The 13,286-nt window shown below is 43.4% G+C and overlaps 1 protein-coding gene across 1 annotated transcript in view; it reads left to right on the top strand.

Moving 5' to 3' along the window:
* The first annotated feature begins 5,463 nt into the window (after positions 1 to 5,463).
* The window catches only part of ccdc170 (coiled-coil domain containing 170), a 40,643-nt gene continuing 32,820 nt past the window's right edge, over positions 5,464 to 13,286 (top strand). Inside the window, exons 1-3 of the mRNA XM_078557583.1 lie at positions 5,464 to 5,602; positions 9,402 to 9,587; positions 11,693 to 12,010. Coding sequence (XP_078413709.1) covers positions 5,507 to 5,602; positions 9,402 to 9,587; positions 11,693 to 12,010 — 600 coding nt within the window. The 5' untranslated portion in view covers positions 5,464 to 5,506. The remainder of the gene's footprint in view (positions 5,603 to 9,401; positions 9,588 to 11,692; positions 12,011 to 13,286) is intronic.

The following is a 13,286-nucleotide window of genomic DNA, read 5'->3' as shown; positions in this document are numbered from 1 at the left end:
GGCACCAGGGGATAGAAAGAGCTGTTCTGTTGGGACAGGCTTCATTTGTACCATGCTGGGACCAGTGTCCTGGCGAATTGTATAAACAGGGTTGTAGATAGGACTTGAAACTAATTAGTGGGGGGAGGGTTAAATTGAAGGGAAGTTTAAAAAATCAAAAAGAAATGAGAGAGCAGAGGTACAGGGTAGTGAAGAGGTGAACAATAATCAAAGTGTGACAGGAAGGGGCAGAAAATATAAGCAGAAGAGTGCAGCAGAAATTAAAACCAGAATGAGTAATAATGGTAAAAAGTCGAAGCTTAAGGCTCTTTATCTGAATGCAAGCAGCATTTGTAACAAGATAGATGAGTTGTCAGCACAAATAGAAATAAATGAATATGACTTGATAGCTATTACAGAGACGTGGTTGCAGGGTGACCAAGACTGGGAACTCAATATTCAAGGGTATTTGACATTCTACAAAAATAGGCAAAAAAGGAAAAGGAGGTGGGGAAGCTTTGTTAATAAAGGAAGGTATCAGTGCGATGGTGAGTAGTGATACAGGTGCAATAGATCATAATGTAAAATCAATTTGGGTGGAAATAAGGAATAGCAAGGGGAAGAAGTCACAGGCGGGAGTCATCTATAGGCCGCTGAAGAGTTGCCTCACTGTAGGACAAAGTATAAATCAGGAAATAATGGGGGCGTGTAAGAAGGGCGCTATAATTGTCTTGGACAATTTTAATCTGCATATTGACTGGACAAATCAGATTGGCAGGGGTAACATGGAAGACGAATTTGTAGAGTGCATCAGGGATTGTTTCTTTGAGCAATACATTGCAGAACCTACCCGGGAACAGGCTATTTTAGATCTAGTAATGTGTAATGAGGTGGGATTAAGAAGAGATATCATAGTTAAGGATCCTCTGGGGGGTAGCAATCACAACATGGTAGAATTTCAAATTCAGTTTGAGGCCGAACAACTCGGGTCTCAAACCAGTGTCCTCAACTTAAATAAGGGCAATTACAGAGGTATGAAGAAAGAGTTGTCTAAAGCGGGCTGGGAAAGTAGACAAAGAGGAAGGTCAGTGGATGAGCAGAGGCAGACATTTAAGCAGATATTTCATAATGCTCAGCAAAAATTTATCTCGGGCAAAAAGAAGGACTGGGTGAAAAGGACGAACCACCCGTGGTTAACAAAGGTGGTCAAGGGGAGTATCTAGTCAAAAACTAAGGCATACAAAGCGGCGAAAACTAGTGGTAGGCCAGAGGATTGGGAATTTTTTAGGAACCAGCAGCGGATGACGAAAAAGCTAATAAAGAGGGAGAAAATTGATAATGAAAGTAAACTGGCAAGAAATATAAAAACAAACAGCAAGAGCTTCCATGGGTATATAAAAAGAAAGAGAGCGGCTAAAGTGAGCATGGGACCCTTGGAGGATGTGACTGGAGAATTGATAATGGGGAACAGGGAAATGGAAGGTAATTTAAACCAATATTTTGTATTGGTCTTCACGGTGGAGGACACTATAAACATCCCAAAGATATCAGATAAGCAAGGAGCTAATGGGAGGAAAGATCTTGTAACAGTCTCTATCACGAGGGACAAAGTATTTGACAAACTAATGGGACTAAAGGCAGACAAGTTGCCAGGACCTGATGGCCTGCATCCAAGGGTTTTAAGGGAAGTGGCTGCAGAGATAGCGGAGGCATTGGTCGAAATATTCCAGAGCACACTAGATTCCAGAAGGGTCCCAGCGGATTGGAAAACCGCTAATGTGATGTCCCTATTCAAGAAGGGAGGGAGACAAAAAGCAGAAAACTATAGTCCAGTCAGTCTAACATTTGTTGTTGGGAAAATACTAGACTCCATTATTAAGGAAGAAATAGCAGGACATTTAGAAAAGCTTAACACAATCAGAGTCAACATGGTTTTGTGAAAGGGAAATCATGTTTGACAAATTTGCTAAAGTTTTTTGAGAATATAACAAGCAGAGTTGACAAAGGGGAACCGGTAGATGTAGTGTATTTGGATTTCCAGAAGGCATTTGATAAGGTGCCACATAAAAGGTTATTGCACAGGATAGGAGCTCACTGTATTGGGGGTAATAGCATGGATTGAAGATTGGTTAACACACAGAAGACAGAGAGTTGGGATTAATGGGTCTTTTTCAGGTCCGAAAGATGTAACTAGTGGAGTGCCACAAGGATCAGTCCTAGAGCCTCAAATATTTACTATCTATATTATGACTTGGAGGAGAGGGCAGAGTGTAATGTATCCAAATTTGCTGACGATACAAAAATAGGTGGGAGGGCATGTTGTGCTGAGGACATAAGGAATCTGCAAGTGGATATACATAGGTTGAGTGAGTGGGCAAAAAGTTGGCAGATGGAGTTTAATGTAGGAAAGAGTGAGGTCATGCACTTTGATAGGAAGAATCAAAAGGCAGAGTATTATTTAAATGGAGAGAGACTCCAAAAAAGTGCAGCACAGAGGGATCTGGCTGTTCTTGTGCATGAAACACAAAAAGTTAGCATGCAGGTGCAGCAAGTAATTAATAAGGCAAATGGAATTTTGGTCTGTATTGCTAGGGGGTTGGAGTTTAAAAATAGGGAAGTCTTGTTACAACTGTACAGGGTATTGGTGAGGCCGCACCTGGAGTACTGTGTACAGTTTTGGTCCCCGTATTTAAGAAAGGATATACTGGCATTGGAGGCAGTTCAAAAGAGGTTCACTCGGCTGATTCCTGGGATGAAGGGGTTGACTTATCAAGAATGGCTAAACAGGTTAGGCCTTTATTCATTAGAGTTTAGAAGAATGAGGGGTGACCTTATTGAAACGTACAAGATTCTGAGGGGTATTGACAGGTTAGATGTTGAGAAGATGTTTCCACTAGTGGAGGAATCTCAAACTAGGGGACATAGTTACAGAATAAGGGGACACTCATTTAAAACTGAGATACAAAGGAATTTCTTCTCTCAGAGGGTAGTGAATGTCTGGAATTCTCTACCCCAGAGAGTTGTGGAGGCTAGATCACTAAAAGTATTTAAAGAGGAGGTAGATAGATTTTTGAAATATCGGGGAGTGGAAGGCTATGAGGAGCTGGCACGAAAGAGGAGTTGAGGCCTGGGACAGATCAGCCATGATCTTATTGAATAGCGAGGCAAGCTTGAGGGGCCGAATGGCCTACTCCTGTTCCTATTTCTTAAGTTCTCATGTGCAGATCCTGCCTCTATGCTATCCTCTAAATTACGTGCGGTGTTAGTATCTGAGGTGACAGTGTTTCTTCATCATCACTGTCTTGTTGCCCTCCTACCACTGCCTGGCCAGGTGGCAATTCTTGCGTTTCTGAAAGGAGAAAGGCAGAAAGGTATGGTTGTGATGAGGGGACGGGGCAAGTAAGAAATGCGTGCTTCCACCATCTACAGCTTGTAAACTTGAAAAGATTGTGGCACGAGGCGAAAGTGGGTTTGAGAAGGAGGATTAAGTATTAGGATACTATAATTTTCTGTGGCCTCAGTCTGGCTGCTGGCCATGGTCTCAGCAATGACTGCCCGAGTGGTGGTGAACACCATGTGGAAAAGGACATGCAGCCGTGCCTGTCCCTCAACAGTTAGCTCCTGCTGCTGGCAGTTGTGCGCCACCTTGCCCTGCAAGAGAGAGAGTTAGTGTGCCTGGTGCAATCTGTTTGGCGGATGTGGTTGCCATGGTTGAAGAACTGGCACTGTGTGCAAGCTGTGAGATGTGGCTGTGAGACTCGCAGCATGCTGAGTGTGTGCAGATGAGCTGTGGCTATGAATATTAGCTAAGAATGATAGATAAGCGATGGGGGTGTGCTTCATTGAGCAGTGTCCGAGGTCAGTGGTGCATTTGGTGAGATATGCCATTTGAAGATGAATTCACTAACCTTGGCCACTCATGTGGCACAGCATCCAGATTCCTCAAGGCTTGATTCCTGGCATTGACCACCACAGCTAACCGGTCCCACTGCCTTTCTAGAGTTTGCCTGGAGAGCCTTCTGGCACCCCCATGGACACAGGACATCTCTGCTCCTTTCCACCCCCGCCACCAAGGCCTTCAGTGCAGCATCTGAAAACCTTGGGATCCACTGTCTCCCATGTGTGCCATTATTCAGTCTTTTTCCATACCAGAGTGACATGACCAGCACCTGCTCCAGCTACAATGCAACTCCCCTTTAAGAGGTGCAGACTCGCTTTAACTCATCAAAGACGCTTTAATGTTAAAATCATTAAATACAATTTCGGCCCTCTGCTGATTTGTATCGTCAGCTGCAACATCACAGCTAGCGCTGGCTGCTTGCTACAATCATGGTGATGGGCAGGCAGTACAAGGTTGGCATGCTGTCTGTATCACATTGCACAGATACAGAGTAATTGTGCATGGGAGCTGTCCAATTTAACACCCTCTAAATCAGAGCGAGAGGGAGAGTGACAGTGCCTTTCCTCATCTTACTTTTAGTTCCATTTTCATAAAAAGCACAATATAAATGGGAAGAAAACTGAAAGCCTCTGATTTTGTCAGCTGTGCTTTGCTAACACATAAGGCGTGTAAACATTCTAATAACTCACACCTGTGAGACAGTGAAAGAGACAGACATACCCAGCATCTTTCCTCATCCTAATTTGATTTATTTTTAACAAAGCAGATAAATTGAATTTTCATGGAAACTGATAGGAGGGGTTGGGAATAGGATGAAGTGACTACTGACATTTTGGGGGATAAGTGGGAATAAGGTACGGGCATAGGTAGATAAATGCGAGATGAATGACAGTACAGCAATAGGATGGGAGGATACTGGGTTTGAGGAGGTAGTTGAAAGGGGAAGAAGTGGAGAAAGCAATGTGAATGAATCGGCAATCAGTGGGACTGATAGGAAGTGAAAGGGTAGTCGTTAAACAAAGGATTAGGGGATGTAAATAAAATAAGGGGAAACGTTTGATGGTACGAGGATGAGAATGGAGATACTAAGGGCTGGATTAGCCCCAGAATTCACGACTGGAAAATGCAGCCTTTCTATGCTACGACACCCACTACTTTCCACCTGGAAGGAACAAGAGAAAAATATTAAAGAGGGAAGCAGAAAATGCCAGAAAAAAACAGAGAAGAGTTAAGGGGAAAGAAGCAGAAGAGAAAAATTGAGCCAGGAGGAGAGAGACAAAGAGTGAAAAACCAAGACAAGAGTAGCAGACAGTAAGATATGTGACGATATTCTCTGATTTACCATAAGAGCCATTAGTTCTACAGATATCACAGATACCTATTACAAAAAGAAAAAAAGATGTGTGTATATATGAGACCTTGATGTAGATGATACATAATCATTTTGTCACGTTCAGTTAAATTATCAGTTGACATTAGCATTATGTATTTAGACATGAAACTTAAATCACCAAAGACTTGATTTGAAAGCATTAACACGCTCAAAGTCCTGTCATTTCTTAATGTTTACTTGTCAGGAAATATTTAACAGAGTGGGATGAGGCCAAGCGGGAAGACACAAGAAGAATGAAAGAACATGATGAATTTTTGGAGAAGCTTACCCGTGCCATGAATGTAGATTCTAGAGGAGCAGAACATCACCTGGATTTGCTGGTGTCACAGGTATCTAGATCATGCTCGATGCAAGGGACCAATAACCCAGGTAATGGCTAATCAGACTACCTCACGAGCATCCTCTCCAGGAAGCTAACTGAAGAAAGAAAGACTTGCATTTATATAGCACTTTTCAGGACTACTGGATGGTTCAAAGTGATTTACACTCCATGAAATACTTTTGAAGTGTAGTCACTGCAGGAATGTGGCAGTCAATTTGTGCTCAGCAAACTCTCACAAATAGCAATTTGATAATGACCAAATTATCTGTTTTAGTGATGTTGATTGAGGGATAAATATTGGCCAGGGCACTGGGGCTAACTCCCTTGCTCCTCTCTAAAATAGCGCTATGGGACCTTTGATATCCATTCGAGCAAGCAGATGGGGCCTCAGTTTACTGTCTCATTAAGCACCAGCCTTTATGTGTTTGAGTCCCGCAGGAGAACTTGAACCCACAACCCTCTGACTCAGAGTTGAGTGTGCTGCCAACTGAACCAGAGCTGACACTTTACATAGTCGGGGAGTAGTGGTATTGTCACTGGACTAGTACTGCAGAGACCCAGGGTAATGCTCTGGGGACCCGGATTTGAATCCCACCACGGCAGATGGTGGAATTTGAGTTTAATTTTTAAAAAATCTGGAATTAAAAGTCTAAGAAACCGTTGTCACTTGTTGTAAAAACCTGCCTGGTTCACTAACGCCCTTTAGAGAATGAAATCTGCTGTCATACATGTGACTCCAGATTCGCACCAATGTGGTTGACTCTTAAATACCTTCTGAACATGGGCAATTAGGGATGGGCAGTAAATTAATTTGAAAAAAAAGGGAGGTAACTAAAATGAGCTTTTAGATTTTAAGGACTATCTTAAAGGAGGAGGGAGGAGGGAAGCAAAGAGAGCCAAATTTCCAACTGAACCAGAGCTGACAGAGCCAAATTCACCAAAGCAGTCAAATGAACTCTCCTTCCTCTGCCAGGGGATTCTCTACCATGGTCTACCGCAAACCTATCTTCACTGGTCAATATACGCATTGGGATTATTACAGTTCCACACACTATAAGATTGGTCTTATCGACAACCTTGTAAATGGGGCCCAAGCCATTTGCTCACCTTGCAAGCTTGATGCTGAAATAGGGCACATCAAAGGCATCCTGCAGGATAACGGCTACCTTGATCCGAACATTTCATGCTGTGTATCACACAAACTCGTGAACAGGCCTAAGGCCGTCACTTTCAGCCCTGAAAAGTGCCCAATCTACCTCCGATTACCCTGGAAGGGCAAGGTATGTCAATATTTGAGCAACAGGTGAAGCTAGCTGTTTAATGCTACTATGCAGGAGCAACATGAGTGGTATTCGCCATTAACAGGATGCTGCCGTCAAACCAAAAATGTGTTCTGCCTATCACACAAATGATATGAATTTCAGTGCCAGTGAGATGCTAGGTATGTAGGCCGTACATCCCAAAGACTGGTGAATTGCATCAAACAGCAAGTCCCAGCTGCTGTTCGCAATGGGCAGGGTACAGACCATACCCAACCAGCCTATGCTTGCAAAACTCAAAGCACAGGCCGGGATTTTCTGGCCCTGTCGCGGGCGGGACCCACCGCGGGCAAGGCGACGCCCCAGCCTGAAGTCCATTGACTTGCAGTGGGACCGGAAGATCGCAGCAGTGGGCGGTGCGGAAAATCCCGCCGACAATGTCCAACATGAGATGTGAACCTGCGATTGGGTAACATTTGCTAAACAATCTTCAGTGATCTAAGAATGACCCTGCCAACCAATTTAGGATTGTCAGTCAGGCTTGCAGTGTGGTGCATTTGCATGTACTGGCAGCTACATATATTAATACTCAGGCCCCTGCTCTTTGCAGACAGAAAGAACATGTACACACATTACGCCTGTTTCTGCTAAACAAAATAAGTGACAACCATTCGCTGATTCATTCCTCAGGGCAATGCCTTCACCAATCAGGGTCAAGCTACCTGGTTTAAATTTCAAACAATGCTGGGCAGTTAACTATCAGTCACCATCAGTGGTGCATTCTCCATGGCAATTCCATTTTGCCAATCATCACTCTCTTTACATACAGTATAAATTGTTGTTTTTCCCCTTATATTGGTATTCTTGCGAGTGTCCTGACAAGTGCAAGATGAAAAGCTTAGACAAGTCTCTTTTATCAGCAATACTCAAGTTCTGTATCACCAAATGACTAATTATCCCTTTGTTTCAAAATGCATTTCATCATGCTTGCCAGTTTTTCTTTCCTGTGCAACAGTTACTCTTTTCTGGGGTCAGTGTACTCCAATCATCCTCTGGTATCTTGCCAAACCAGCCATTAAGCATTTGTGAGCCTTGCACCAAGCCTGTTGCACCACTAGCTAGAACGAGGTAGCTCAGCCCAGATCATAAGAATAGTGGACAAAAAAGACCAAAAAGTCCATGTAGCTTGCCTTCCACCATCCTGATAGTCGCACAACATAATGTCTGTGGTGTTGTTGACTAATTCTGGCAATCAGCCTCTATCAATTAGTCTACAACTGACTGAAACTGGAGGCAGGTGAAAGACCAGTGCTGGAGAGCTTTGGAAACCATAGGTCCAAAGGTCACCTGTCCCTCCCAATCTATTCTACACTTACCACATGTCATGACCGGTAACCAGAGGCCCAGACGAATGCTCTGGGGACGTGACAGCTGATGGAATTTAAATTCACTTAATAAATCTGGAATATAAAGCTAGTCTCAGTAATGGTATCATCAATAATCCCAAGTGTAAAAACCCATCTGGTTCACTAATGTCCTTTATGGAAAGGAAATCTGCCATTCTTACCTGGTCTGGTCTACATGTGACTCCAGACCCACAGCAATGTGGTTGACTTTTAATAGCCCTCTAAAATGGCCTAGCAAGCCACTTAGTTCAAGGGCAATTAGGGATGGCCTTAATTGCCAGTGACACCCACATCCCATGAAAAAATAAAGGAAAAAAAAAGTTGGGGGGGGCGGAGGCCCCCAGGTCGGGGAGTAGTTACATACGCTCAGTAACGACAGGACTCAGTTTGACCTGGAAGAGATTCCCAGTTAAACCCCTGTGCGCTCAGCAAGAGACACACCCCAGATCCTCCTGCCCATGCACCAATAAGAGTTGTGTAGACCAGAGCACTGTGTTGTGGTCCAACATTCATTGTCCTCTCTACTACTCCATAGTCCTCTGCACTATCTCAACCACCACGGCTGTAACATTTTCAGACTTTTATATATAAGGTCAGGGAGGGGGTTTTGTTTGAATTTAAGTTATCGATATAATTTCAGATTTAGTTTCCAGATATGCACAAGTCATTTAGGGTGTTGAGTAGATTGCTTCCTGGGTGCGAATTAAGCATTTCTGATTTTCTGCCCCCTCAGATATTTTCCACTGCTCCTTCACCACTTTGCAGCAGTTATAGGGACCAGAGACTCCCCAGTCAGTCAGAGAGTGGGGTGGGTGGAGGCAGAAGCCCTACAATTGCAATGTGCGCCACAGTGAGAAGCTATCATGGGTGATGGAGTCCTCTACTGTTAGACCATGCAAGGTCATTCAACAAACCCAAGGGACAGCAGATAACCTCCTGCTCAGATAATAAAGCATCTTTAAGATGAGGTACAAGACCCTGACCAGCAGAAACCGACATGTGCACACAGTACATTTTCCAAAACAATATCAAATTTCTTCGGCCTAGGCCACTCGGTTCATTAAAACTATCGCTGACTTTGGTGAAATTTCAGGCATGTTACAAAGCCACATCCTACAGTTTGATGCATTTTCTTTCTTAGGTTGGAGAGGTGTTCAAGGAGAACGCCAGGAAAAATTTCCAAATTAGAAGCTTTGAGGAGACCATCAGTGCCCATGACACGGAGTCGAAGGCTAGCCGGGAAACTATCATGAGACTCGTTTCTGAGTTGGGAAGGGAACAGAAAGCTGTTGTGTCCTATGTGCAGGAATTAGACACTATCCGTAAGGTATGAAGAAGATGGCAGTGACTTTGGCTAGTTAATTAGACCAAATAATAAGAGACCTGTAAAACCATAATTAGAAAATGATGTTGATGAATGAAACATAAGAAGTGGAGTAGCTGACTAGGGTGTTGAGTTGAGATGGTTTCTGATCTTAGGAATTTATCAAGAGAACACGCGGACTTGTTGGCTACTTCAGTTTTTCGGGTTCTATTCTCAGCCCTGCAAAATCAGCTTTTCTCTAATCTTACACTGGTCTATGTCCTCAATTATTATTTTAAAGAGCATTATATTGTGGTCACTATTGCCTAGGTGTTCCCCTATTTTTATTTCTCTTATCTGCTCTGGCTTATTCACTATTACAAGATCCAACGGCAAGTCCTTTCTTGTTGGGCTCCTTAGGTACTGGCTTCCAGTTGGGACTTCCAGTTTATAGCTAAAAGGCTGACACAGAAAGATTTCACATTTCAAGATTTTTACTGTAACAAAAGACTAAGTACTATCCTTGTCGGCAACTTATACTCTAATCCACAAAACTGATCATTTCCTTTTTCTTTTAGTCCAACCAAAAACACACTTCACAGATATACTTTACACTGTCCTTTAAGTAGAGATTCAATTCTCCCGGAACCAGTCCAAGGTAATTCATTGCTCCCAAGGGCTTACTTCTGTTCTTTCCCTTTCTAAGCCTGTGAACTTTAAATCTCAGGTCTGTCTTTCACAGTGAGGGTTTCCCCCCCAACCCCGGAGATTCTTCCTCCAGCGCAAGTTAGGCGAATCTCCAGCCTCCATTTAACTCCTCATAAACTCGGTCTTTTCAATCTCAGTGCGAGCTCCCACTCACATTCCTGCATGGTGAACCATAGTGCCTTGCTGCCTATAGCTGCCCTCCCTCTCCCGGATCCTGGCAGACTAACTTGTCTGTGAGTTTCAGGAATATCTTAGAAACCCTTCCCCTCTCAAAGCCCACGTGAAATGCTGATTAGCTATCCTTGAGACCCCAAGTCTCTTTTAACTTGGAAGTAATTGGACAGTTTAAAGCACAACTGTTTACAGCCCAACATCCTTAACCCTTTTTTTTAGGACTTTTGAGACTCACAGTTTATCCACTGTTAGCACAGAGTCTGCTGTCATTGTCTTCAAGTGTAAACAACTTGCACCTTCTTCCCATTAAATCAGTCTGGGTCCCTTTCAGTCTCTAACAATCAAACCACCCAGGCTTGCTGTGAGGCAGATTTCAGAACAGGTCGCATGACCCCCTTCATTTTACCTTAAGTTAAAGACACAGTCCCAAAACCTAACAAACTTATAAATGTCATAATTATGACACACATTGTAGGAACTCCATTCCCATATCCCCTTTACCTACCTCTTCTGGCCAGTTAATTTTTGGATAGGTGAAATCATCTATGATTATTTTTCTTTGTGTTTTACTCATTTCCCTAAAATGATTATGCCATATCTTTATCCATATGGATTATATTTCTGACTTACTGATGGCCGCTTCACTTTTTTCCATTGTCTTTATGTTATCTCTATAATAAGCACAGCTACTCCACCACTTCATTCACTCGCTCTCTATTTTATAAATATATCTTACAATGTTTAAGTTCTAGTCCTGATTTTCCTGAAGACACGTCTCAGTAATCTCTACTATATCTGGTTCCTTGCAATGTACTGTTACCTCCCGCTCCCCAGTTTTGTCAAGGACACTGTGTGCAATGCTGTACAGACAGTTTAACTCATGTTTAATGGCTGTTCCTCTCACTTAATTTTTAACCATCTTTTTACACTCCTGTTCCCTAAGCCTATTTATTCCTTGGCCATTTATGTCATCTTTTAGTTTAGACTGTCCAATGCTCTCTTTTCCTGTTTCATTTATACTTAGGCTTATTTAATTTCGTGTAGATCCCCACCTCCATCTTACTAGTTCAAAGCCCTTGCCACCTCCCCATGTGTCCTCTCTGCTAGGACATTGGTTGCACTCCGATAAATGGAGCCCCACCCCATTGGCACTGCTCCCTCTTCCTGTTTCCCACTCAGATTGTAAGTAATAGTAAGCTTCATGTTGCTGCATGTTTATTTATTTCTGTTTTTTAACAACCTCTCAGGAATTAGACAACGCACTGAATGCTAAACAGCACCTTGAAAGAGAGAACAGAATCCTACAAGACAGGCTGGATTCAACGCAAAGAGCTTGGGAAGCCTCAAAGTTAGAGCTAGGAAGCTGGGAACAACGTTCCAAAGAGCTGGATGGGAGTTTACTCACCAGTGTGTGTGAGGCCAAAGCGGTTCATAGTCAATTGGAGGCATTCAAGCACCAACTGGCATCTCTGCTCAGCAAAGCGGATGTGATAGTTCAACCCACTCCAGAAGCTATCAAAGAAAGAATCTGTGAACTTTGTAACAGTGAGGACAGCAACAAAAGGGTAAGTGGTGTCTCTACATGTTATCGGGCGCCAGAGAAACATTGTGAAAGCTGAAGTGGTAGAAATTGATTTGCCGAGCACCCAGGGAATTGTGTGGCTGGGGAGGGGGGTAGGGGAGTGGGGTAGGGTAGGGTGGTGATCCACCTCCATAATATCACCCCACCTCCACCTCTGCCTCAATACATTTGCTGCAAAAAGCCTCACCTATACCCCAGACGCGACTATTCCAATGCTCTCCTCGTTGACCTTACCCCTTCCATCCTCAATGAATTTGAGCTCACCCAAAACTCTTCCACATATCCTAATTTGCACATCTCATTTTTTCCGATGGTGCTGATCTCGCCACACGGGGGCCTCAAATTTAGAATTCTCAACCTCGTGAACATATCACTTCTTGGCCTGGCCCCTCGGTGGGAGAGGGGGGAAATGGATTTGAGGTACAGATCATCTGGTAAATGGAGCCCACCCCCCCTATTGGCAGGATGTGACGAGTGGAGTCCTGCAGGGGTCTGTACTGGGGCCTCAACTTTTTATGATTTACATCAATGACTTAAATGAGGGGAGTGAAGACATGGTAGCTAAATTTGCAAATGACACAAAGATAGGTAGGAAAGTATATTGTGGAGAGGACATGAGGTTGCAGATGGATATGGAAAGGTTGAGTGAGTGGGCAAAGATCTGGAAATGGAGTTTAATGTGGGAAAGTGTGAAGTTATTCACTTTGGCAGGAAGAACAAAAAGCAGAGTATTACTTCAATGGAGAACGGCTGCAGGGGGATCTAGGTATTCTAATACATGAGTCACAAAAAGTTAGTATGTAGGTACAGCAAGTAATTAAGAAGACTAATGGCCTTGACAAGGTGGACATCGAAAGGATGTTTCCACTTGAAGGTAAGTCCAGAACTAGGGGGCACTGTTTTAAAATTAGGGGTCACCCTTTTAGGACAGAAATAAGCAGAAATCTTTCTCTCAGAGGGTTGTGTGACTTTGGAATTCTCTGCCTCAGAAGGTGGTGGAGGCGGGGTCATTGAATATTTCTAAAGCAGAGGTAGATAGATTCTTGTTAGGCAAGGGAAGCAAAGGTTATCGGGGGTTGATGGGAATGTGAAAATCAATACACAAGAAGATCAGCCTTGATCTTATTGAATGGTGCAGCAGGCTCGAGGGGCCGAATGGTCTACTCCTGTTCCTATTTCTTATGTTCTTATGATCCACGATCTAATTTAATGATGGAACAGATAGAGGGGCTGGAGTGGCCTATTCCTGTTCTTATGTT

Source organism: Cetorhinus maximus, chromosome 14 (genome assembly GCF_964194155.1).
Source record: "Cetorhinus maximus chromosome 14, sCetMax3.hap1.1, whole genome shotgun sequence".
Lineage (NCBI taxonomy): Eukaryota > Metazoa > Chordata > Chondrichthyes > Lamniformes > Cetorhinidae > Cetorhinus > Cetorhinus maximus.
Note: the sequence above shows the minus strand (reverse complement) of the source record. Positions and strands in the feature narration are given on the sequence as shown.